Source organism: Lonchura striata, chromosome 8 (assembly GCF_046129695.1).
Source record: "Lonchura striata isolate bLonStr1 chromosome 8, bLonStr1.mat, whole genome shotgun sequence".
Lineage (NCBI taxonomy): Eukaryota > Metazoa > Chordata > Aves > Passeriformes > Estrildidae > Lonchura > Lonchura striata.
The window spans coordinates 5304297-5330933 of NC_134610.1; the positions used below are offsets into that span (position 1 = coordinate 5304297).

Sequence of the window (26637 nt, forward strand, 5' to 3'; positions counted from 1 at the left end):
AAACTTCAAGTATTATCGTTGCTCATCCTTATATGCATCCAGTAACTTTATAATGCATTTAGTGGGAGTCTTTCTCATTTTGACTCTTTGTTTGCAATGCTGTAAATATTACTCACCCGAATTACAGATAAAAAAACTTGTGGACCTCATGAGTTCCAGTGCAAAAACAACAACTGCATTCCAGATCACTGGAGATGTGACAGCCAGAATGATTGTGGAGATAATTCTGATGAAGAAAACTGCAGTAAGTAACTTTTACCTTGGTCCATGTTAGAACAGAGTCAGGTTGGCAATGTGCAAGAGAAAACTTTTGAATTTTTTTAAAACACATATATTTTCATTCAACACCCTCTGATCTGCTGAAAATCAGCTGACCAAAATTGAAAATGTCCCTTGCTGTAATTCTCAAATTCTGGTCAAATTCTGCTTATAAAGAGTTGTATCAGCTATGAAAAAATGCCTGACATTCAACTGTCAATAATCTGGTGAATTAATTATAAATATTACAATTAGTTTATACTTAACAGTTAGTTACATACCAAATTTCTTATTTTCAAACAAATAATCATAAACACTGTTCAAAAGTGAAGTAATAAGCATTTGTTAACAAGGAATTTTGATCAAACATGACCTGCTCATTATATTCATTGTATTCTTGAGATGACTTGCCTTGTTTCATATTGAGAAGTCAATTTCTTTAGTATTTAATTGCATTGAGAAGTAGATGTGGTTATTCAAAATAGCTCAGTTACCCAGTTCTCTCCTACCCATGAGGAACCCAAAGGCCTAATAAATCTGTGCAATATCACTTTGAGGGAGTTAATTTCCATCTGGGTCTCAGGAAGAAATGAAAAATTTGTAATGCTTTTATCTAATAATTACTGTCTTTATAAAATATTTCAAGAGGAACATTCCCTAAGTAGTTCTGAAGTGCCTTCTCTTGACAATTGCTGTGGTTTTTTCCTTTTTACTCGGAAATTCACAAAGTTAATAACTTTTTCTCGCACATAATCTTGAATACACATTCCTGATTGTATACCATGAGTGTGTATTTAGTATCTTCAAGGTGATGATCTAAAAAGATTAATAAATTAGGCATTCTAATGCTGAGTGAATGCTGCTGCCCCTTTCTGCAGTCCAAGATGTGGAGTCCCTAGGTACAGAGTGTCTCATTCAGCTTGGGAGGTTAAAGTGGATTTGTCTGCCTGGTAATTACTCCCTGCACTTGAAAATGTTGTGAGTTTAATTACTGCAAGCAGTAGTGCTGTGGTTTTCATATGCAAGTGTTACATTAAAAAAGGAAAATGTGGCTCAATAATCACTCAGGACCTTTTGTTGTTGCACCCCAGGGGGGTTGGCACACAAAAGCTTTCTTAGCTTTGTGGGAGATTTTACTTAGGGATTGATTATTAGTGTCAGTTTCCTGTACTACCAGTAGCAAGAAATTATTTTATGTCTTTATTGTCATGTAGAAATCAAATTGAGAGTGGTAGTTTTGCTGTGATGGTGTTAATCTACAGGACTGGGCAGTTTGTCGAAAATTTGGGGAAAAAAAGGAAAAAAACAAAAGCTTCCACAAAATGATGTTGCTGTTGGCAAAATAAGTGTTGAGTATCATATTTAGAATTAGTCATGTGTATGACCCAGCAGTAATAATTCTCTCTCTTAAAGTTCAGATCATCATGCTACAAAGTGATATCAAGAAGTTCAAATAATATAAGAGAAAAAATCTGCAGTTTCTAAGAAAAAAAATGATTCTGTTAGCCAACTTTGTGTCATATTAATAGCTAAATTATACATTCAATTCTGGGTTGTTCTCTAGACTTGAAGATAAAAAAAAAATTGTAATTAATTGTAATGGACAGAATTAATAAATTGACACTACCCAGGTAAAAAAGGTGTTAGGGTTTTTTTTAAATTTACTTTTGCTTGTCAGATGCATACTTAAATTCTAGCTATAGATTCTACTGTTTAGATTAAACACAGTAGGCTTGCATAGTTTTAAAATCCAAAATCTTGGAAGCACTGGGACACTAAATAATACTGTTGAGCTCTTTGAAATAGTTGTATAAATTTTTTATAGACCATCAAGCCACTTACAGAATAAGGTGTAATGAAACAAATAGATATGAAATTAGAACTTTAAAAGCATTTGACAAAATAAGTTACATTGCACAGTGAGATAAATTGTTCGTGGCATCCATGAATATAATATAAAAAAGGCTGTCAGGGAACTATATCAGAAAATGAGTTGTTTCTCAAGAATGAAGAATGAATTCACTGAATTATAGAAATTCAACTCAAGCAGACACTTTTCTCTACAGTTTCTTCACATACAAGAACTTTACTCGTCTGGTCATATCATAACAAAGTCTCAATGGCCACAATGATATAGCATTAATAATTTTTCACACCCATTCAGGTTTTATTTATTTCAACATGTAATGAGCAGGTACTATTTGATCAAAATTCCTTGTTAATAAATGCTTATCCCTTTAGCTCTGAACAATGTTTATGATTCTTTTTCAGGGGTAAGAAATCCAATATGTAGCTAACTGATAAAGGTAAACTAATAGTAATATTTTTTCTTAATTCACCAGATTATTGAGCAGTTGGAGGTCAAGCACTTTTCATAGCTGATACAACTCTTTACAAGAGCTTTTGTCATTATTTGTCTTACAGTCTATTGTTTTTTGACTGTTTTTGAACACTGTGAAATAAGAGTTATTAGCTTGGATATTGGTATGTAATGGGTCCGCAATAAGAAATGTAGGATACATTTTTAATTCTTCTGAGATATCTGTCTGGAGGGAGAATTTGCTTTCAGAGTTTATTTGGATATTTAAAAACAAACTACCACAGAAATACAGTTTTCTTTTTCAGGAAACTCCAAAAAAGGAAAATTCAATAGGAATTAATCATATTCTATCTATCTAACCTAAAAGGAAGGCACCAATTTTTTTTTTTTAATTTGATGTGATTAAAGAAAGTGTAAGGTACTGAACCATTGAGGCAAAGCAAACACAATAATGTTGTAGCAAGACATGAATTCAATCAGTGTAAAAATATTTGTGCTGCTACAAGTTCTTCCTAATGCTCTTTTTTTGCTTCTGCAAGTTGCCAAGAAAACAAATTAGTTAATTTTGTCCTGGGATAAATTTATATCCCAAATGCTTTTCTTAAGAGTTTTGTGCTTTGGTAAAGAAGAAGCTAAGGAATGTTGTCCTTCATGGGTTGTACAGAAGTCCATTAATGCTTGTTCCTTTAATATTGTTTTGTATTAATACTCATTCCTTTCTAACAATCTGAGCACTGATGGAAAAGTACTTTTCTGTGTTCATATGTAAATCACAGAGCTGGATCCCAGCAGCAGAAGAAATATTTCTTGCAAACAGAGAATTGAGTACTTAGCTCTTTGTGTACATTTTTTCCAGTATAAAATCTCTGCTTATGAATAATTTATTAACAGTATAGCAAAGGTATTTGCTTGTATTTTTCCAATCAATATAGAAACATGTCAAATCGGTTTTTTGCATGCAAATTATTTTCCCACTGATTATTTCCTTTATATATTTTATCATATCACGAAATTCTCCTTCTTGGCTTGTTGAAAACAGAAAGAATCAAATGTCAAATATTTTCTAAAACGTACATTTTGAAATAAAATTTGAGGTAGTGTGCATGTAATCTGAGTCCACATAAATGCCAACCTTTATTTGCTAAAATATAACATTTCTGGAGAACTGATGCAATTGCTGTAGATGTGCTTTTAAAATTACTTCCCTGCAACTTCAAATTACAACTTGTTCCTACCAAAAAAATGAAATTTCTCTTAAAAAATTTCAAACAGAGTAATTTTGAATCTTTTTATGAAGTAAAGAGTGAAAAAGGCAGTGGAAAAGTTGATCAAAACTATTCCTTTCCTGTAACAGTTTTTGATTTTTATAAATCCTGGGAAAAAAAATAACAACAAAAAACTAAGAAACAGAAAAAAACAAACCCCAAAACACATGAAGTCAAGTTTGTTACATCCATGTAACTTTTGTGTGGTATTATTTTCATGCTGGTATTTACCAAATTTTTCTCAGTTTGTGTCCTCTACTTTTGTGTTTGCTTTTCTTTATCACTGTGGTGCATTTTACAAAAGCATTCATGCTTGCGCCTTCCATAACCCATGAAAGGACCCTTCAGCTTTTCTCAATTTATTGCTGTCCATTCCTGCTGTCCGTTGCTGCTGTCTGCTCTGTGTCCTCTTTTTTTTTCATCCTTCTCCTTTCATTCAGTCACTGTCAATTGTTTCCCATCTCTGCTGAAAAGATTTTACCAATTAATCCTTATTCTTGATTTTACATCATTTACATAATGCATTGTTTCCTGTGGTGGAAATAATCCCACAAATAATCCTTGTTTGCCTTTTAAGTCCTTTTTTTCCCCAAGCCCTCTGGCTGGCAGATCTAAATTGCATATAGAGATTTGTTTGTCTTCTCCTAAATCCCCAATACCTTCTACCTTTGTTTAGTCTAATGCTCCACCATCCAAAAAAATGTCTTTTGGAGTGGTCCTCATTTTCAGGAGGAAAGCACATGGTGTTCTCCTGTGAGACTCTCCCCCAGAGGTCCCCCTTGCCAATGTTTCTGTGTCAGCAGTAGTGAAAAATTTTATTTTATTTGAAACACCAAATTTTGTGTTCCATTTGCCACTCCCCTGAATGCTGAGCACGGGGGAAGCTGACTCTTGGCACACACACTCTAAAAGATATGTGATAAATGATGTGCTACTGTGTGATGGAAAGTCAGAAATCTGCTTAGTTCTAATTTCATTGGATATTGACATGCAAAATGTATTTTTTGTCTCTGGTGCATATTTCACAAACCCTCTAATTACATACATGTATGGGAATTCATAAAATATATATATTCAACATCATGTTATTTTGCAAAGAAATTTGGTAGAACCCAAATATATGAAAGTAATTAAAGTATTTTAATTACTATCTTACTATATGTAAGTGAAATTTAGTTAAAAGATTTGGAATAAAATCCCACTTAAAACCACTCCTTATCATTTGCAAGCTAATTGTTTTGAGTTTTTCATATTTATTAATTGAATGATTGGGGGGGTTTATGGGTAAAAATATTTAAAGGAAATTATAATAAATCTAGGGTTGTTTCTTTTCTTTCTTCAGAGCCTCAAACGTGCACTTTGAAAGATTTTCCTTGTGCAAATGGAGACTGTGTTTCAGCAAGATTCTGGTGTGATGGAGACTATGACTGTGCAGATGGCTCAGATGAGGTAGGCATCTTCCAGAAAAAGTATTTCTTTAGAGAATTAGTAGCTTTAAATTGTTGGAGAATGGATTCCTGCATAGAAATTTTCTGAAAGGCAACAGTGGGAACTCCACACATGAATCCCTGTATGCAAATATCATTACTAAATTAAAACCAAACCTCCTGATGTAATTATTCTAAAAAGAGAACATACAAATAAATCAAGTAAAGTTGAAGAGTATTCTACATTTTCTTGTCCCAGCAGTGATCTCAGACTTTCCCCATCTTATAATTACTTTGTGTCCTGCTTGGCAAACCATTTTTTTACACACAGGATTGGTTTAATTTGTGAGAGTTTTTTGAGATAGCAATGAAGACTGTTTGTTGTGTATCAGAAGCTCACTGGATAATACTTTGCTGGTTTTCTGTTCTTTTTTTTTTTTTTAATCCCCTCTTCTACCTTCTCTTTTTCTGTCAATGCTGGATCTCAGGTGTTTTCCAGGTATTTAGAGGGTGTGAGCGACCATTTTGTATCATACCCACAAATATATTTCATTTTGCAAGACTTTAATTACTACATATTTCACAACATGCAGGATTATAGGCTGTAGCTTCTGTCACCAGCTGCATATTTACCAACGTTTATATTAAATTCTTGATCTTCTTTATTGGTTGTTTCTTTGGTACCAGAGGTATTGTGAAACAGGCTGCTCTAGAGACCAATTCCAGTGCTCCAATGGCCAGTGCATCTCGGCAAAATGGAAATGTGATGGCCACGAGGACTGCAAGCTTGGGGATGATGAGAAAAATTGTGAGCCAGGTATTGTTTTAACTAATTCTGAAGCACAAAATGAAGTCAGGAATGAATCAGAGTGAAGGAAGAATATAAATCATCAAATCATGATTTCTTGGGCACTAGCAGCAGCAACAAAATGCAAAAAAACCCTGAAATACTTCACCTTTTGACTTTGTATCATTGTGTCTTCCTACTGGTGCTTCGAAAATCCAACTTATGTACAACTCTGCAGTGTGGAGCTTGTTGGGGCACATTTAACTCAATTATTTTGAATTGTAATTTGTTAATAAATACTCAACATATAAAATTCTGCTCTGAAAATATCAGTAAATCTTGGTGTGTCCAGAAATGTTTGCTTTGATCTTCATTCTAAGTTTAATAGTCCTTATGCAAAGATTTTTGTCTACTAAATTATTGTTATTTTTATTTTATTTTATTTTTGCTTTCTTGGAAAATACAGTTGTTTATTTTTACAGGAACTTTCCTATTTTTTTTTGTAGATAAATGTAAGTGATAAAAGCCTATGACAAAACTCTCCTGATTTACAGTACAACAAAAAACATCTACCTTTATATTAAAATATCCTGCTTAGTATTTATGTGTTTTAATTGTAATAATGTACACTTTCCAATGAGATGGTTTCCTAAAAATTTAGCTTATTCAATTACAAATTAGTTAAATTTAGCTAAACTCTAAATCCATTTTAAGGAATGAAATTTTAAAAATATACTCCTTCTATGAATATATGCATTTTTGTAGTTGCCTTTGTTACTAAGCATAAGGAGAAAATAAAATTAAATTTCTAAGTGAAAAACACAACTATCTTTTCAGTATACTTATACAATTTATGTAGGATGCCATAATTCAGATTTGTCAAATATTTTATTGTAGTTTAACAAAGTGCTTAGACACAAGTTGGCTCACTATTAACCAGAAGGAAACTTTAAATTAAAAATCAGTTTATTCATAAATTATATTTTTCTTAATGCTTAAATATGTGTTTGTAACCAGCATCTCCAACCTGCTCTTCAAGTGAGTACGTGTGTGCAAGTGGAGGCTGCGTTTCAGCATCCTTGAAATGCAACGGGGAGTTGGACTGTGCCGATGGATCTGATGAGGTACCTGACACATTTCTGGTGATTTGTTTCTTTTTCCTGATTTTTTTTTTTTTTTTTTAATAAATTTTTTAGGTTTCAAAATCACTGAAAGGGCAAATATGGGTTTTCTTGCATCCTTCGAGTGCTGTCAGATAACTTAGTCCCATGATTGTGTGTTTCTGTGCTCTGTGGACAGGTTTTGGAGTGCAGAAATTTGTTTTCTCAAAGTCAACCCCCAAGTGTGGTTCTGGGGTGGTTTCCATCAGGTTTTGCTCCATCCTGGCAGCGTGGCCAAGTTGTTGTTGCTGTCAGTCATTAATCCATAGCTGATGTCTGTGTTCCCACAGATGGATTGTGTAGCAGAATGTAAAGAAGATCAGTTTCGGTGCAGAAACAAGGCCTACTGTATCCCCGTGCGATGGCTTTGTGATGGGATCCATGACTGTGTGGATGGCAGTGATGAAGAAAACTGTGACCAAGGCAAGGGACACTTCTCCAAAAATGTTTACTGGGCTTTTTATGAACACACACTTTGCAAGTTAGTGGTACCTTGGCCATTATGAGTGGAGAAAGGAAAGTTCTGTGACCTCTTCTGATGGAGACATTTCAGCAGCTTAACAAGTGATCTGTAGGAATAAGTAAAACTTAGGTTGTTTATGACTTGTTCCTCCTTTCTGTTTCCTTCCTCAGTTATTAAAAGGTCATGTTGTTACTGGAAGTATATTCTTTTTCATCAAGGAAATCAGCAGTAAATCTGGTTAATTTAAGCTTTTATAGGCCACAGTAAATTACAAAGCCATGCACAATAAATCACACAGCTGTGCAATATAATGAACATTTGCTAAATAAGTCATCTTAAGAACCCAGGTTTCTGTTTCATTTCAGAGAACAGAACACTTTGGATTGGAAGAAACCTTAAAATTCATCCAGTTCCAGCCCTCAGCCATTGGCAGGGACACCTTCCACTGTCCCAGGCTGCTCCAAACCCCATCCAACCCAGCCTTGGATACTTCCAGGGATGGGCATCCAGAGTTTCTCTGAGCAACCTGTGCCAGTGCTTCACCTTCTTTTTTGTGTTTTTCCATGTGAAACTCGTTCATCCACAGAGTCCTGGCACATTTTGACTTCCTCTTTGCTGAGACACATCACTCCTGGGCTGGGATGAGGTGATGCTTGCATACCAACCAGGCTCTGCTGGGCCTCCCTTCCCTCCAGGACGTTCCCAAGCACACCCTGGAGAAGCCCAGGTGTGCTGTCCTGGAGCCCTGGAGTGTAGGGAGCTTGCTCTGCACCCTCCTTGCAGCCTGAAGGGTTTTCAACTCCCCCATTCTGTGGCCACTGCAGCCCAGGCTGCCCTTGAGCTGCACATTCCTCAGCAGCCCCTCCTCTTAATCAAATTAAAGGAGTTTTTTTCCTAAAGAATAATTTTAATTGGCATTTTGTCATCTTTTTTTTGTTTTTTTTCCTGGATTTTTCTTTTCTTTTTCTTTAAAATGGAAAATTCTGTGGGTTAGCCACCTACAGTCACATGTTCTGTGCATAAATTCAAAGCATAATGGAGTTATATGTCATAATAATCAGACACAAAGCAAATGTTCCTTGTTTTAAGTTTTTACACAATACTTAAGACTAAAGAGAAGAGAAAAAAAAGTGGCATTGTGTGGGGATGATTAAGTTTGAAAGAAAGACCAGGAAATCCAGGGAATGTGCAGAATACTCCAGAGGTGTTTAGGTGCAAGAAGACAGATAACAAAGTCAAATAAATAAATAAATAAAAACCAGCCATCTAGTCCATTTTAAAACTACTTTTAAAATATCTGGACTGTATCTCTTTAAAACTCAATGAAGTGGAAGTAAATATTAACACTCTTATTTTATCTGATGTCCACGTTATTCTTTGGGTATCATAATGGAGCTTCTGTGAACTGCAAATTGCTTACATTACAATAAGAAGCCTATTCCTAGTTGGTTATTGCTATCATACTTTGTATTTATGTCACAATTATGATTCTGTTGCAGAAATCTATTTTATAAAGGAATTATGACAGGCAGAGCAATCACATGAAAGAAATGCCAGTTTATTTTACTGATAACTAATTTTTTCATCTTTGGAAATACAGCAAACACAAATGGAGCTTTATTCTACAGCATTCTAAAATAATATCCATAATATTTATCTGTGGCCCACTGTGCATGTTTACAAAAATAACTCTCTTCAATCTTATTAAACAACTAGAATGATGGTTATATTGTGATTGCACACACTATTATTTGGATTCATGCCTTTTATCATGAAGAGTACTTGAATTTTATATATTTTCCTTGGATAATTATACAGGATATTTCTGTTAGTGCTCGTAAGTTATATTTGCCATGGGAGTGAATAATACCTGGTAGCAGTGTGAGAGTTCAAACATCCTTTTATGCAATAGGCATTTCATGGAAATTAGTTTTTTGGGGAAAAAAGTTTGCCATTCTGAACCTTTGCAGCAAAAGAAAGCCTTCTATTGATTTTAATGAGGTGTGAACAGGGCATTGAATGAATGAGTAAAAAGCCACTGAAGCCTGATCTAGCTCTTAGAGTGGGTGTAATGCATTGAGGTAAGCCACACTGAGAGTTTTGGCATTATCATATAAAATTTCATTGTTTCCTGCTCTGCAGGTATACAGCTTTATTTATTTTATACTCCTCTCATGAAACTGAAAATCTAGTTACCAAAAAAATGTGTTTTATAGGAAATTAATTGCAAGAACTTTCCATAACTTTGTTGATTGGTAGTGATAAAATTTAGTCATAACTGAGAAACAAATTCTTTCTTATCACAACATACATTAAAACTGAATCTACCTTGAACTAATTTTTAAAGCCTGAGAGCACTCTGCCCTAAACCATTTTCCCTTTACCCTAGGTTCCCTTCTGTTAGATGATTCAGAACACATGGAAGATTTTATTCTTGCTGCTTTCTGTGTTCAATAAATATCCTGATGAGGCATTTCAGAAGTTACAGAAAGAAAGATCCTGTCAGAAGTCACTTAATTATATCTGTTCTGTGCCTACATGGCTGGACCTTTCCCAGATACAGCATTTAGAGGTGGTGGGGATTTTACACACCTGGCCAAGCCTGTTGCTCCTCAGAAGAAGGTGCTGCCTCGTGGCTGATGCGCTGCAATCACTTTGTTTCCAAAATGTGACTCAAAATGTGGAGTGGGAGTAGGTGGAGGATCAGACATTGGTGTGAACCAAACCTGGACTTGTCGGAACTCAAAATGTCCCTCAGACATTTTTGGGTGTTCTGGGCCCAGGTCAGAAGCATTTGAGACCCTGGCAGGCAGCTGGAAACAGCTGTGATTTTCGATTTGAGCCATGGGATGATTTATCAACCTTGCAGGAAGAACAAGAAGTCACAAAAGTTTAGATATTATAGTAGAAGTCACAGAGTAAAGGGAAGGATTTTTGAGTGCTGTACAGGGGGATTTTGGTTTTGTACATGGGGGTCAGAGGTTTTAAGATGGAGGGATCTGGGCCTGTCCTGTCCTCCCTCTTCTTCCTTACCTCCATGTTTTTGTTGATGTTGGCACTCACAGATTGGTTTGGAGTAGAAAAGCACCATTTAATATAGGTAATGGGCATTGCGGAAAAACTGTAACCATGTAACACGTAATGTGCCATATAAAAGATAGAAAATCACCATTTAATATAGGTAATAGGCATTGGGAAAAAACTGTAACCATGTAACATGTAATGTACCATATAAAAGAGAGCAGCAGCCCTGGGCGGGGAGAGAAGAAGCAGTTGGGAGTCAGAGAGGATGTCAGGGTGTGTGTGTGCCTCTGCCTGAGCTGTGAGCAAACCACAGCAGCTCAAGGAGAAAATCTTTTAGATAACTTGCAGTAAACAACCTTGAGACCAGACAACAGAGACTTCTGAGCTTTTTTTTTGAAAGCACGGGTTGGAGGAGAGATTTTTCCACCACTCGGAGGGTGAGCTCTGGCAGGACTGAAGTGTCTTTTCACATATTTGGCCCTAATTCTGTTTATCTCGTTCTCTGGTAGCCCAAATTCCTGATGTACCAGCCAGGCCTTTGCTGAGAGGCTGCAGCACCAGGAGAGTTGCAGACAGGGGGTTTGAACATCTCCTGGCTAAATGCAAATGGAACACGCCCAGCTGGTCACTGGCTTGGTAATTCCCAGCTGGCAGTCAGGGACAGGAGCTGTTTGGTCAAGGAAGATATTTTTGAATGAGTATTCCATAGCCTCTCCAGCCTGCTCCTTTGGGATCTGTTAATTTAGTTATGCTACCTCTGTTACTCTCTGCAAATAGTGTGTGATGAATGGTTGTAGTGGTTTTATCAAAAACTGACATTCTTTCATCTTTATGCTTTCCTGCCTTTTTTTTTTTTTTTTTTTTTCTGTTGTCTTTTCATCTTCCCAGGGGGAAATATATGTAGAGCTGATGAATTTTTGTGCAACAACTCCCTCTGCAAACTACATTTCTGGGTTTGTGATGGTGAGGATGACTGTGGCGATAACTCTGATGAAGTTGCTGAAATGTGTGGTATGGCATTATATTTTTCAGAGTTTTTTGTATAATAAAGCAAGAATGACATTTAAGACACACAAAGGCATATGTGTCTTAAATTTTGTTTTGCTTTTAGAAGATAAGCTTGAAATATGGGGATATAGTTTTCTTTTGTTATTGCTTTTCATGTAATTTCAGATATTTGATATTTTCTATTTTTGAGAAATGAAACTTTTCTGTAGGAAACCCACAGAGGGAACAAAAAGTTACTTGTATGATGTGATATTGAGCATCACCATACTTCATCCTTCTTTTGCTATTTTTCTGCCATGTTTACTAGTTCTCAAAAAAAAAAAAAGTTATAAATCGCCCTTATCACACAAAATCTCTAAATTAAGAACTTAGAATGCCAACACATATCTGGCTTTGACGTGTCATTAAAAATATGTTAACATCTGGGTAAGAGCTGCTTCTTTTCTTTGCTGTGCAGTAAAGTTTCCTTGCCCTCCAACGAGGCCCTACAGATGTAGGAACAACAGGGTTTGTCTGCGGCCCGAGCAGATTTGCAACGAGGTTGATGACTGTGGAGATAACTCAGATGAAGATCACTGTGGTAGGTGATATTACCTTTCAGGGCATTCAGATCAGACAAAACACCTTAAAGGCAAATTTTGTTACACAGATCTGCTTGTCCTTCAGTACGTCTTAACTGCAGGTTAGCAGAGCAGAATTTGAAACCAAAAGAATTTAAGCTTGAAATAATTTCCAGTTGCTTAATGCCTGGCAGTGATTCCCATTTGTATGTGTCTAAAACTTGAGAATCCTAAATACTGATTTATTTTTTCTCTTATTAATCTGTAATTATGTAGATAAAATCACATATAAAGCCAGGCCGTGTAAAAAAGATGAGTTTGCTTGCAATGACAAGAAGTGCATTCCCATGGAGCTGCAGTGTGACTGGTTTGATGACTGTGGAGATGGCTCAGATGAGCAAGACTGCAAAATAAGTGAGTTGGGCTGGCAAGATCTGTTCTCTTGATTGTAGCAGAAAAGAAACAATTTACCAAGACTTTCATCTGTGCAAGACCTATTAAACAATACAGAACTCAGCTTAACGTAGTTCCTTCTCTTACTTGAAATTGAATGGAATTCTGTACCACAACAGCAAGGCAAATTTGATAGCAATTCAAGTTGTGGAGCTTTTTTGGTGTAGTTATGAATTCTTTACAAAATTTAAATACAAGTTGATTGTAATGCTACATATTTGCAACAAGAAAATATTTAGTATTAAATTATTGATGGGAAATGTGTCTCAGTTAAATACAGTCATTGCATAAAATATAATGCATTAAATCATGCAGCTGTAGATAAACACTATAACGTCATTTATTTGTTAAAAATTTACCTGATGCTCTTTAAACAGAAAGATGAATTTGTTATTTGTTGTTGTTCCATTAGATATAATTTATAACACTTTGAACAAAGTGTTAATATCAGGGATTTTTTAGACATTTTGTTTATGTTTAGACATTGCTGAATATACATGTGAAGATAATGTGAATCCTTGTGGAGATGATGCATTCTGCAATCAAACAAAATCATCCCTTTTGTGTCAGTGTAAACCTGGATTTCAGAGGAACAGGAGGAATAGACAATGTGAAGGTACAAATATTTTCCATCTTCCCTTTTTGTGAAGTATTAAAAGTCAATTTTCTGTGCTGGAGAATGAGATACATATCATGTTTGGGGTTTTTCTTTTTCCACAGAATAAAAGCTGTTTGATAGCTATGGGATTAAGAAATTTTAAAAATAAGCAAAAAAACCAAAACAACAACAACAACAACAAAAAAATCAACAACGAACAAAACAAAAAAAAACCACCAGAAAGTATTTACAAAATATAGATTCATACATTTTACCTGGAGAGATTATCAAAGATTTAACATTAGTTGTTAAGAACAACTGATTTAACATAGGTGGTTAGAAAGTCAAAAGGTTCAAGTCAGGCTATTAAATAATTTAAGGACTAAATGGATTTTTTTAAATCCATTAAAAAGTCTAGTAGATTATTTAACACTGGTGTTGAGGTTAGCATATGAGAATATTTTGAGATGGCTAAATAATGGAGATGCATAATACAAAGGTGAAATCAAGGTAAACAGACAGAAAATGAAATTCCTTAGAAAATGTAGTCTTAATATGTATGGTGCCACACTGGTCACCAGGAAAATGTTCATGAGTTCCCTTTGTTCCTCTTTTTTCCATGCTTTTTTCCATGGTTGTATGAACATGTTAAATATTAGTGTATTAAACTACAGGAATATATATTACAATTTTTTCTTCATAGATATCAATGAATGCATGGTATTTGGTACCTGCTCCCAACACTGCCAAAATTTAAAGGGCTCTTACAGATGTGCATGTGAGAAAAATTATAAGGAGAAGAACAACAGTTGTATAGCAAAAGGTAAGTCTGTAAAAATCAAAAGAGACAGTGCTGTCATTTGTTATATTGATTGTCCTTATTTTTTGAAGCAAATTTGCCATGGGAAGATCATATTAATGAGTATTTCACACATAACGTGGACTCTCTCAGGGTTTGGCATCATTACCTGTTACTAAAAAAATCAGATTATGACATGGGAAAAAATAGGGTTCCTAATTGAAGATAATGATTTGTTATTATAGGAACACAGACATAATTCTGAGGGCTTATAATATAAAAATCTGGGAATCATTATCCTAAATGAATTGTCCACAAGCTTCATTTCCATTGTAATGCAGTTCATGCCTTCTTCTTTCCTCAGTGATATGTGCTTTAACCAACCTCCTCTTTGTTCTTGCATTTATCAGGAGGTAGGGAACAAATAATATTTGATATTTCATTCTCATAAGGAGGAAGTGTATTGGGCAGACATTTTAAATTGATTCTCTATGGATAAATGCAATATAAATGTGGAAATAAAAAATATCCAAATGCATTTTAAATTATCAAGCAGATTTTAACTTTCTCAAAACACAATGAATTGATATTAGAGAACATTTTCTTATGAATAATATGCTTTACAACATGTGGGTCAAGATGGTATCTGGATATCTGAAATGAGGAGATGTAAGACACAGGTTCTGTTGCAGTCAAAACTTCACAGTCTTCACTGAAGATAAAGTCATTCCACTCAATTTCCAATTGAGCAATTTAAAACCATGTTTATTGACAGCTCTGTGTTCCTTTAATATATACATTTAAGACCCTCTTAAGACAGCATGCATATAAAAATATGGGATTCATATGGGCTGAATGCATAATATCCTGTATTTTTGTATACTGCTTTAAAATATTTAAACTCTAATATTACATAGACCTTAAAATGTAGTCCTGGGTGTCTCACTGTGCACTTGGTGAGCAGTGAAGTTGATATTTTGATATCAGAATATCAAGAGTTGCATTTATTGCTCAGAGTGTAAGTGTTGCTTCAGTCTTCAACAACCGTAAAATAATTTTAACCTCAGAAATTATATCAGCTGAGCACCAAAAAGCTGCTTGAGTAAAACACACTGATTTTGCATTAGTTGACATTTACCTTATTTTTGTTTCATTATAATAATCCCTAGGCTCTGAAGATCAAGTTCTCTATGTTGCTAATGACACTGACATCCTGGGTTTTGCATATCCATTCAACTACAGTGATGCTCATCAGCAAATATCACATATTGAACACAATTCAAGGATAACTGGAATGGATGCATATTTTCAAGGGGATATGATTGTTTGGAGCACTCAATTTAATCCAGGAGGGATTTTCTACAGAAAACTTCACGACAGAGAGAGAAGGCAGAGTAACAGTGGCTTGATAGTAAGTGATCAAAATCAAAGATTAAATCACACAAATTTAATTCAATTTATTTTTTCTGTTCTGACTCTTCTATAATAGCATGGGCTGATTCAGTAAATTAAAATGTCTATCTGAGAATGATTTTGTTTCAGTGATATATATTGCTACTAAAGCTTTTCTGTTAAAGACTCTGACAGATTTGGTAGAGTCTCCAAGACAACAAAATTGTAGGATTTAAAAAACTTTCCTGCAGAGAAGTAATCACTATATTAGAACATTGAGAAGGCTGTATACCATCAAGATTTTTTATTTCCACAGAGAAAAGGGAAGAATATAATATATAGAAGAAGAAAGCCATGAATTTCAATTCTTTGGGAGATAGAAAATGGAGATTAAACACAATTTAATTTAATTTATACAGTAAACACAATTTAATTTAATTTCTACAGAGATCATATAAACAATAATATTGGCAAAGTTATGACATATATTCAAAAGTTAGAATGATTGGTATTGTTGAACTTCACAGTATCTTATTTTGGATAAGCATAAATGTAGGTTTAGGCTTTGCAACAGAAATGTGGATTTTCCTAAACTTGGTTAATTTTAAGTGGTCTTTACTTGAAAATAAAATACATGCAGGTTGCTACTCATTTTGTCTAAAATATTTCTACAAAATTCTCTAGGAAGTGATATTGCTGAACTGAAAGTAACAATGTGTTCTTTGCATTGGTGTTTCTATAATGCTTTAAATTGAGATTTTGGGTTTTTTAGTCTTCATTGGATTTGATAGCAGAGTAGAGTTTTCAATTTTTTTTTTTTTCTTTTGGCCAGTTAGAAAAAACACCTGTCTGGCTGTTTCACATTTCCTTAAACTTAGGAGAGGTAACAGGGATGACCTCCCATCACATGCCTGCTTTTATACACCCAGAATAAACAGGAGCAGCAACAGTAGCCCAATCTTTCATCTATAATTCATACACTTCTGAAGCCACTTCTGAGTACATTCCACCCAAGGATATTTCCTCTCCAAAGGCGTGACATTCCTGACCTTTGACACCAGCAGGGCAAAAAAACCCTCCTGATGTAGGCACCAATGGACCCTGAAGATACCTGCAATCTGTTGTTGCATCTTTATAAGAGTAGTTTCAAACCAACACTTCCACCTGCCCAGCAGAAGTGTCTAGATTTTGTTCAGAAAAATGTATGGATTGTACATCTGAAGTACAAAATGATGCCTAGAATCTCTAACAGGTCAGCTCTGTCATTTGATTTTTGCAGGAGGATACTTATATTGAAAATGTGGAGTAATTCTGCTGTGGAGTTTTTCTCATTTAAATGTGGTGTACATTTCTGTTTGAAAAATCCTGATAAACAGTTCTCAATACTAAGTTATTAATTAGAAAATAATGAAAATGTAAAGCCTTGTGAATTTAGTGTTGAGAAGGTGCTGTTGTTATTTTTTTTTTTTTTTCTTTTTGGGGGTAATCTGCAGGTTCATTCCACAGCAAGAGCAGTTTACTGACCTCTAAAAGATCTAACCTTAGAGGTCCATAAAATGGAGCATAATCTTCCTTCAGACATCTTCATACTCCTGGGACTGAAATTTTCACAGCTTGTTCACTGTCTCCCTGTTTAAACTAATAGAGATAAAATATTGTTAGAATTAATATTTTTCTAACCTACTGAAATAGTTTTTGCTTTTCCAATCCCTTTTCACTGTTATCCGAGAATATCTTTTAGTCACTTCCTTTTTGATTCAAAGATATTGAAAAAATGATGTTTTTCTTTATACCCCATGTTCCCGTCTATGCAGTGCACGTAGGTCCTTGTGACAATATTTGATCCAACAAACAAATTCAGATTACAAAGCTGAATGTGGAAAATGCACAGACTTTTAATATATCTTGGACATTTCTCGTTTATATTTGTGAAACATTTGCTTCTCATTGTGCTTAACTGTTCAGTTAGTTTCCCAGTGTTTTCTCATTAATATTCTAATATTGTTGCCTTATTTGCAGTTGATCAATAGGTTAATTGGTTTTATAGTGTTGCTTTAATATTGTCACTGAAATTTGGTTTTAAGAAGCATGAGAATTCCTTAATTTTAACACAAGCTTTTTTTTTTAATGGATAAGTTTTCAAAGGTTAAATTATAACTTTTATATCTAGACTTTGATATGTAAATCAGGACAGTAAACTTGAACAAAGTCACCTGCATTTTCAGGTAATTACATTAATGCAAAAATCCATCTCAACCAAAATTGCTCCACAGAATTAGCATATCAAGAGCCTTCCTCAGAGAATAGCTTTAAGTAGCTCTCCTGATTTTCCATGAAAAGGGGTTTAAGACTGGTACAAATTCAAGCATTAAAGGAAATAGTAAATATCAGCTCTTCAGAGTTTATTGACAGATGCAGAAGAGGATTTCAGTCGGAGTGAATTGGTGATAACTGGAGCAGCTGTCTGCTGCCTAATCCTTGGAGAGAGCTGCAGAAGTTATCTGAGGTGAACAACGAACACGGAGCCACTTCAGCTGAAGTGCTTTATTTTATGGAGGAGGACAAAAAGATGAGCATTAAAATGATGACACCATCTAACAGGAAGAAAAGCAGAGGTTTTGTAGTGTACCCAGTCAGTTGATGGGCAGCCTGCTCCAGCCCCAGGGTTCTGAGAGCTTCACAAGAGCCCTCAACCACCCTTGGGATGAGTCCACTCCTGCTTCCCAACCCCAGGGCCCAGTGCACCCCTGTGAATGCAAACTGCTTCCAGCCCATTTTCTCTAAATACTCTAAATATTAGAATATTAATGAGAAAACACTGGGAAAATAACTTCCTATTATTTAAGCAAATGTTTCACAAATATAAACGAGAAATGTCCAAGATATATTCAAAGTCTGTGTATTTTCCACATTCAGCTTTGTAATCTGAATTTGTTTGTTGGATCAAACATTGTCACAAGGGCCTACGTGCACTGAAGAGACAGGGCAACATGGGGTATAAAGAGAAGGAATTTATGTTTTTTCCTTAGAGTTACAGCTCTGTCTGGATGAAGTTTATATACTTAGAAGACTCTTTCTGGAATAAGCTGGTTGGGGTTTATAAGTGATCCTACTTTATGTAATACAAGTGGTGTTTTGGTAAATTACTGCAGCCACTGGGATGCTCATCTAGCAACAAAAATGTGTTTCAGTGGGCAAAATTCTAAACATTTTGTTGTTTTTAATTTCTTTTTACTCTACTAGTAATATAACATTAGATAATATATTATTTTTTAATGAAGATATCTTAGGCAAAATAAAACATTCCTTTACTTTGTTTCACAGCAATTCCATACCCAAAATATCTGCAAAATAAATAAGATAAAATACTGCTTCATATGTGCTTATGATACAAATTAGATTTGTCATTTATTCTTCCTGTTAAACATGGCAAAGGGATGCATTCCTACTGCACGTGCAACATGTTTTCCTCAAAGTCAACTTTAGGGGCTGAAAAATCTCTAATCTACCATTATATGAAAAAGGTTTCCAGATCCAAGTTGCTACTGCAGTTTGGTTTTTTTTTTGTGTGTGTGTTTGTTTGTTTTTTTGACTTTTTTGTTATCTTTTTTTATTATTAATTCTTTACCTTGAAAACAGAATTTACAGAAGACAGCAGTTCTAATTAAAAGTCATTGAGCTGACGTGGTCTGTAGCTGTGCAGAGATTTCCAAACTGTGAAAGGCAATTAGCTTTCAAACTTCGATTTTTCTAATAAGTTGTAGTACATTATAATTAGCATCAAAGTGGGCTAAAATCACTGTAGAAAACATTAATGTGATTTTCTTCCTGTGTTTTCATCCTTATTTTGTATGCAGATTTATTCTTCAAAATTAACATAATCCAAATAAGCTATTAGGTAAGAGCTCATTTCCAGTTAGTGATTTTGCTAGACAGTGTGAGAAGATGCAGAGGACCTCAGAAATATGATGTAGCTGCAACTTAATGAACAGAACTGGAAATTACACAGCCACAGCATCGGCTAGTGCTTCTTTATTTTCCTCTTTTTTTTAAAATCTCTTACACCAGATGTCTCCTTGACATTTCTTCTGTTCGTCTCCTTCTTCATTTGATCTTTAATATTCCCCCAGCAGTACTGGAGTTTCACTTTTCCAGGGTCAGTATTCCTCAACAACCCCATCCTCATTCCCCAGTTTTTGTAGGATGTCTCTTTTAGGATGCCTCATCTGCTTCTAGAACCACCTTTTTTTGGGGAGCCATCTCTCAGTCTGCTTGGCAACTCCCATCTTGGTCTTTCCAGGCTCTCAAAAAAGAGTCTTATTGTAAACTGTGGGTTTGACCAGTCAAAAAAGAAAAAAATAAAAGGTATGAGTTGTTTTTTTCTGGCCATGACTGCTTTCCTTTTAAAAGAATATTTGGTTCCAGCATTGTAAGCCATTAATCCTTGTAGTATCCAAAGAGATCTCCAGGTATGAGAGATTTCTTGATTCAGGTGCCTGAATATTGCCCAGAACTGAAAGGAGTTTGGACTAAAAATACAGTTAGTCATATCTGAAAATACCACTTTTTTTTGGGATCTGGTTCTTTCTGTGAATGTTGCTTGGATAGTGACAAAGAAAAAAGAAGAAGAATTCTTAAAAAAAAGAATGCTATTATTTGTGGAAGCATATGCAGTCACTGTCATCATCTAATACCAAAGAATTATGGTACAATATTTTATTTAACTTTAAAAAAAACTATGACCCTGTTTTTAAAGAAATACTGTTCTGTAAATGCAGTGATTGATTTTACTGCTTTACTATTCCTCTAAATAGAAAACCAAGGTTCTACAAATCTATAAAGCATACCTTCTATGAAATTTTTGCAGAATTAAAAGTTTATGAGCAATGAACTCTCTAAATTCATAATAGGACCTTGTGGTCCTATTATTTCACCTAGAGAATGAAATGACCTTTATTTTATGATGAAAATAGTCTACAAATGTCTTGTGGTATTAGGGAACTCTGACACTTAAGGGAAAACAAGTTATTTTAGGATTTTCTTTCCTGGTTTTCAATTATGTGTCTTAGTATCATTTCATTGTTTCATATTTTAAGGAATGTATGATTTTTGTTCGTAATTTAATTTGATACAGCTATAAGTAAATAGGCAAGAAACTGTATGTGTATTTATAGTTTATGCTGGTCTTGAGGTTTTTATGATACACTGCATTCATGTTAGAAAGAGTTAGGTAATCCTATTTTACAGTAATACTCATTTCTGCAGGAATTCCAGTAAACTTTAGAGTTGTTCTTATAGATCTCCTGTTTCAAATATGAACTCCTGTCCTTAGGACCATCAATGAGCTAAGCCTTAATCATGATGAAAAAAAAAAAAAATTATCAATAGAAATCCTGCAGTTGATAAATATAATGTTATAATCAATCAATCATCTTTTATGTGTGAAGATGAATATTCATGAATACAGAGGGAATTTTATGCAGTTTTTTAATGCAGATTTTCTCTACCCAGTCCTCAGGATGGGCTCACCCTATTTTCACTGAGGGCTTTGGGATGGAACACCATGGAATAAAATAGCTGCATAATCTTAAAACTTCCTTTTCCTTCAATTTCAAATTACAGTCCGAAACACTTATTTGCTTCAGTAGTTGAAGTAGTTCAGTTCAAGTAGTTGATGTCAAAGTGACTTTTCCCTGATGTGGGTAGCCTTAAACTTGAGAGAACAGATCTGAAGCACTGACTTGCTCCTCTGCACGGAATAGAGGTGTCAGCAGATCCCTCAGAGCTGAGCTCCTGCAGTTTAAATCTTTCCAACGCAGCGTTTCTGAAAAAGTGACAGGAATCTGTGGCTGTGCAGCTGCTGTGGGAGGCCATTTCCACAAATCTGACTGCAACATCTGTTCCTTTTAGTGTCCAGAGTTCAAAAGGCCCAGGGGCATTGCTGTGGACTGGGTGGCTGGGAATATTTACTGGACTGATCATTCCCGAATGCATTGGTTCAGCTACTACACAACCCACTGGACCAGCCTCAGGTACTCCATCAACGTGGGGCAGCTGAAGGGACCCAACTGCACCAGGCTCCTCACCAGCATTGCAGGAGAGCCATATGCAATTGCTGTCAATCCTAAGAAGGGGTATGTATCCTTCAGCACCACTCTGATATGGTAATTCAAATTAAATTGCAAAACGCGGCAAGGGAAAGAAAATTCTGCAATTGTCTAAACTCTTCCGAGTTGCTTACTTAATTTCCTGCTCAGCTTAAATGTAAACCAACGCCTTCACTCTGCCAGGAGTGTGGAAAGGCTCACAACAACTCAGCACCAGTGAAGTGTTTTGGGGCTCTGTGCAGGCATTCAGGTGATTTTTGTGTTTAACACTTTCAGGATGATGTACTGGACAGTTATTGGGGATCGGTCTCACATAGAAGAATCATCTATGGATGGTACTCTGAGAAGGATTCTGGTTCAAAAGAACCTGCAAAGACCTACAGGTAAACACTTCATTTTTCCCAAATACCTGGTACTCACTAACTCAGGAGGATTTCAGTTTCTCAGTTAAAAAACAAAACAAAACAAAAAAGCCAACCTGAAAAAACACCCAAGAAACAGGCATTTTCCTGTATTTACAGCCTGAAAATACTTTAGTAACATCCTTCTGTGTTTTCTTCCTTGACTTTATGGTAGAAAAATGTTCATGAAGTTCTTAATTTTTTTGTCAGATATTTAACACAGGCCCATATAGAGCGAATGCAAAGACAGTGTTCAAACCTTTAATATTTCCTCCCAATGGGATTTTATTGATTTTGTTTACAATGTCCTTACATTTATTACCACATATGGCTTTCCTATTTCAAATAAGAGGGAATGAGAATTTGAGCATTTGGGCTTGACTTCATAGGATTCACACAGAAATTGCTATCACCGGAGTGTTATATGTATAAAACAAATAGAAGTACTTCTTTGATATAATGAAAAATACATTGAGAATGCTAGTTATGTATTAATTTGTATTTAAATCTTCTCATTAAAATGCAAAGAATAATTTAAATCTGGAGAGTGGGGACTGCTTGTAAAGCATGCCCCTCACAGGTGCCATGTATCACACAAAACTGACACATTGTGATTGCCTTTTGCCAGAAATTATTCTCTTTAGCCATATCCCTGAATAATGCCAGTGTTTCTTTAAAAGAGTTTTTTTTTTTTTTTTAATGGAGTTTTAAATGTAAACATATTTCACTGGTCTGTGAGTCAGATTTTCTCTACCTCCTTTCATCTATCTGCAGCTGATTAATTTATGACCTTAAGAGGAGTATTTTCACTGTTATGTATAATTTCTTTTGATGCATTTTTTTCTGACTTACCTACTTACATAAATAGGAAGAAAAATACCTTTCCCCATTCTTATTAAACATGCACTGCAACTTCAAAAGCTCAGAATTAAATTATTTTATGGTTTCAATATTTTCTTCAGGCTGAAGTTTTTAACATGACCTAAAACGGCACATTAACCATTTAATCTTCCTCTATGAAGCATGGACTACTTGATTTAACTATTTAATTATTGCCTAGAGGCTGGGTATTTATAATGCCATTGATATTTTATTCTCTTTTGTTTTCTTTTCATATACAGATAAATATATATGTATATAGCTATATTTCTGCCAATATTGCTGTTTAAGTTTTGCAGCAGTAATGTAGTTAAAATAATCTGATTTTTAATTCTGCAAGACTGCATGGGAAGTATTGGTGATAAAAATGAGAACAGAATTAAATATGTGTGGAAGCAGGTGCAAAGACTCCATGAATTCTGAATGCCTAGTTTTTAACACGGGATCACAGTGGTGCAATTGGCATCTTAGATTTTGGTTGGGAGAACAGGTTAAAGGGTTTGACTCTATATTTAATTCCCATCTGGTATTTCTATTCCTACATGCTGAGGAGAATGGGTTAGAAAAGGTGCTGACCTTGGGCAGAGTAAGGTAAAGAAAATAAAAAACCATGGTTGCCCCAAGGGAAAGGTTTAAGTGAGAGCTCTAATATTTTATTCACTTAGTTTTCCAGTCAAACATTTTCATTGCTGCAATATTTTGTGTACATAAGAATATGAATGACATAAAAATGTAGAGTTATAGAAAAATAGTGATTTTTTTTTCAGGTTTTATGTTCCTATTTGAACTTTATCTCCTTTGTAGGTCTCGTAGTTGATCAGTTCAGCCAGCGCCTGTTCTGGGCTGATTTTGAGTTATCTGTTATTGGCAGTGTTCTTTTTGATGGGTCCGACTCAGTTGTGTCTGTGAGCACAAAACAAGGTATGGAGAGCCTTGGTATAACATGATTCCTGTTTTATTTTATCTTATTTGGCTGAAGTTTCACTCTTCATAGGAACTATGTAAGCCGAAAGCAGTGATTATTGAGTAATACTTTGTGCTTTTGTTAGACAATGCTTCAAAAATTATTTAAGCAAGTGTTTTAGATAAGATAAAGGTAATTTCAGCTTTAAGATAATCTAATAAAATTACTTTAGGGGAACAAAGATTCAAAGATATGTGTGCAGTTCTCCAAGTTTAGGTACTATTGAGTAACATTGTGATTAATAATTAGGCTCAATCTCACTTGGACTTATATTAGAGCTGCCTGCATTGAATTGGAGTTTTAGGGGCTGTAGAACAGTTGATCTGAATCAGTTCTGGGAGAATAATGGGCTTGGCTTTCAGGTCAGGGAGTAATCACAGAATTCTGCTAACAGAATGTGAATTAAGAAAGTTCCTTTTGATAAAAAAGGAGATTCTGATGAAGCAAACTGGTTTTAATTGCACAATGGCTTTTTAACAATTTGTTAAGTAAGAAATTTATGACATTTGAGTAGCAAATAAAAGGGACACATTAAAAAAAAAGATATGAAAGCAGCCTTTTGGGGAGGATTGCTTAGTGGGCAGCTGGTTCTGGAGAATTTCAGGGTGTTATTATACCTGGTGCTACTGAGTGTTTTAACCCAGAATTCACCAGGATATTCTGGAATATACCAGGAGGAATTTCTCATAATCCCAATTGGACAGAACAAGTTTGAAATAATCTTCTTTTGATTTAAAAGTATTTTATTCCACAATTTGTATACATGAAGATAATCATCTGAAGAAAGATCACTTTGAGTGTAGGGATCTGACCAAAACCTCCTCTAGCACTGGACCAAAGGAAAATTGGGGGAGTTTAAAAATTGCTTTGAGACTAAAACTTTCAATCCGTTGAATTAAGTCTTAAAGTATTAATAAAAATTCATACATATTTTTTTGAAAATGAAATACTGAGTACCATGCACTGAGAGCATGAAAGAACAATAGGAAGAAATAAAGGCTGACTGATGAAATTAAGTAAATACAAGGGAAATACACCAGGAAATCCAAGTAATGGCCTAATAGGCCCTCAGAACTCTTAAAAATGAGGAGTTGGTAGGGTAGAGTTAACAATTTATTTTGCATTAATTTACTATAATTATTAATTAAAACAAGTGTAGGACAAAACCTAGCATTTCAAATATGTTAGGCAGGAGCTGAAGAAATGTTTTGTCAGAATAATTTCTTTGATGTGAAGCAAAATGACCTCTTACTTCCTTGTCACATACGTCTAGTTAAAGCGTTGTACCTAAGGTACAACAAGTAGAACAAGTCTGTTCTAATTAGTGAGTTGTTACTATGGAGTTTCTGGGTTTTTTTTTCCCAATGATCAGCCAATTTCTGAGGCTCAGTTTTGTGGAAAACTGATAAAAATCTTGACATTTAAGCTGCCTGCAAAATGGGAAGAGTTCCTTTGAGGAAGATTGCTTTTTTAAAGATAATATTTGTGAGGACGAAGCAAGCTGTCTGAAAAATAATGTTCATAGGTGTGGATCACAGTAATGAATTGAAGTTTTTATTTTTTAGAAGTTGTTTATTATTTGAATATGAATATGTATTTGCATTTGCTATCCATTTTTACTCAAGGTTTACTGCATCCACATAGAATTGACGTTTTTGAGGATTACATATATGGAGCAGGCCCTAAAAATGGTGCATTTAGAGTGCACAAGTTTGGCAAGAGCCTTGTAGAATATCTCGGTGTGGATGTTGATAAAGCAAAAAGTGCCTTGATTTTGCACCGCTACAAACAAATGGACTGTGAGTAAGCATAATTATTTTGAATTCAACATCACCTCAGGGTGGGGGAAAAAGTAACCAAATTGTGTAAACATAAACCAGAGCCTGATTGTACAAAGTGAAAATAGATTTAGTCATATTTCTTGATATAATTTTGATGTGTTTGCACCCATTTGAAAGGACGCTGGACAAATTTGTACAGAAATGCCTTTGGTACCTGCACTGTAACTGAGATATAAAAAAAATTAGAAGAAAGATGAATAACAATTCCTCTAGCCAGAAGCAGATGAAATTTTTTACTCCATGTAGCCAATCCATTTTTTGGTAATGGAATAAATTCTGTCCTTCTGTGGGTCTTGCATTGCTTTTTGGGGGAGTGGATTCACAGACTTGAGGCTGTCCTGGGAAGTGGAAGTGTATCAGAATTTTTGTATCTGATTATTTATCTTTTCTTGGCTTTAGAACAGAGCTGTGAATTTATTAAATTTAAAAAAAAAAATCAATATTTCTAATATTTTGTCTTTTTACACAGTGCCTAACCCCTGCTTGGACCTGACATGTGAATTCATTTGTTTACTCAACCCTTCTGGTGCAACATGTGCTTGTCCAGAAGGAAAAGCATTGATGAATGGAACATGCATTGATCAGAGCCTCCTAGGTAGGTACTGAAAACTGCAGGAAAACCAGAAAATAAACAGCTGGTCAGTTTTGGTCATTGCAAAAAGCCAAGCTGGCTGTGAGTGCAGAGTTTGTGATGTTCAGTACACACATTAATTAGCTGAAACTGAAAGGTGAAGAAACAAAAACCCTGATTCAAAAAAATATCTCTCCTGCTAATATTCATCAAAATGAAAAATGAGCTTTCAGCTTAACTGATACAAGATGATACTTAAAAGTGAGTGGGTATAAATACTGACCAAGAGAAGTTTGAAAAGCACTGAGGTGTTGTGGATCCCAAATTAAACATGAGTCATTCAGGAGAAAAAAACGCTGT

General features: G+C 34.9%; 1 protein-coding gene across 2 annotated transcripts in view; it reads left to right on the forward strand.

Moving 5' to 3' along the window:
* The window catches only part of LRP1B (LDL receptor related protein 1B), a 626862-nt gene that overhangs the window by 558817 nt on the left and 41408 nt on the right, over positions 1-26637 (forward strand). For both annotated transcript variants that reach the window (XM_077784902.1, XM_077784903.1), the window contains exons 67-82: positions 128-244; positions 5186-5292; positions 5958-6087; positions 7075-7181; positions 7508-7640; positions 11593-11715; positions 12170-12292; positions 12549-12686; positions 13207-13341; positions 14027-14146; positions 15292-15533; positions 21425-21648; positions 21898-22004; positions 23706-23822; positions 25491-25664; positions 26176-26301. In XM_077784902.1, coding sequence (XP_077641028.1) covers positions 128-244; positions 5186-5292; positions 5958-6087; positions 7075-7181; positions 7508-7640; positions 11593-11715; positions 12170-12292; positions 12549-12686; positions 13207-13341; positions 14027-14146; positions 15292-15533; positions 21425-21648; positions 21898-22004; positions 23706-23822; positions 25491-25664; positions 26176-26301 — 2223 coding nt within the window. The remainder of the gene's footprint in view (positions 1-127; positions 245-5185; positions 5293-5957; positions 6088-7074; positions 7182-7507; positions 7641-11592; positions 11716-12169; positions 12293-12548; positions 12687-13206; positions 13342-14026; positions 14147-15291; positions 15534-21424; positions 21649-21897; positions 22005-23705; positions 23823-25490; positions 25665-26175; positions 26302-26637) is intronic.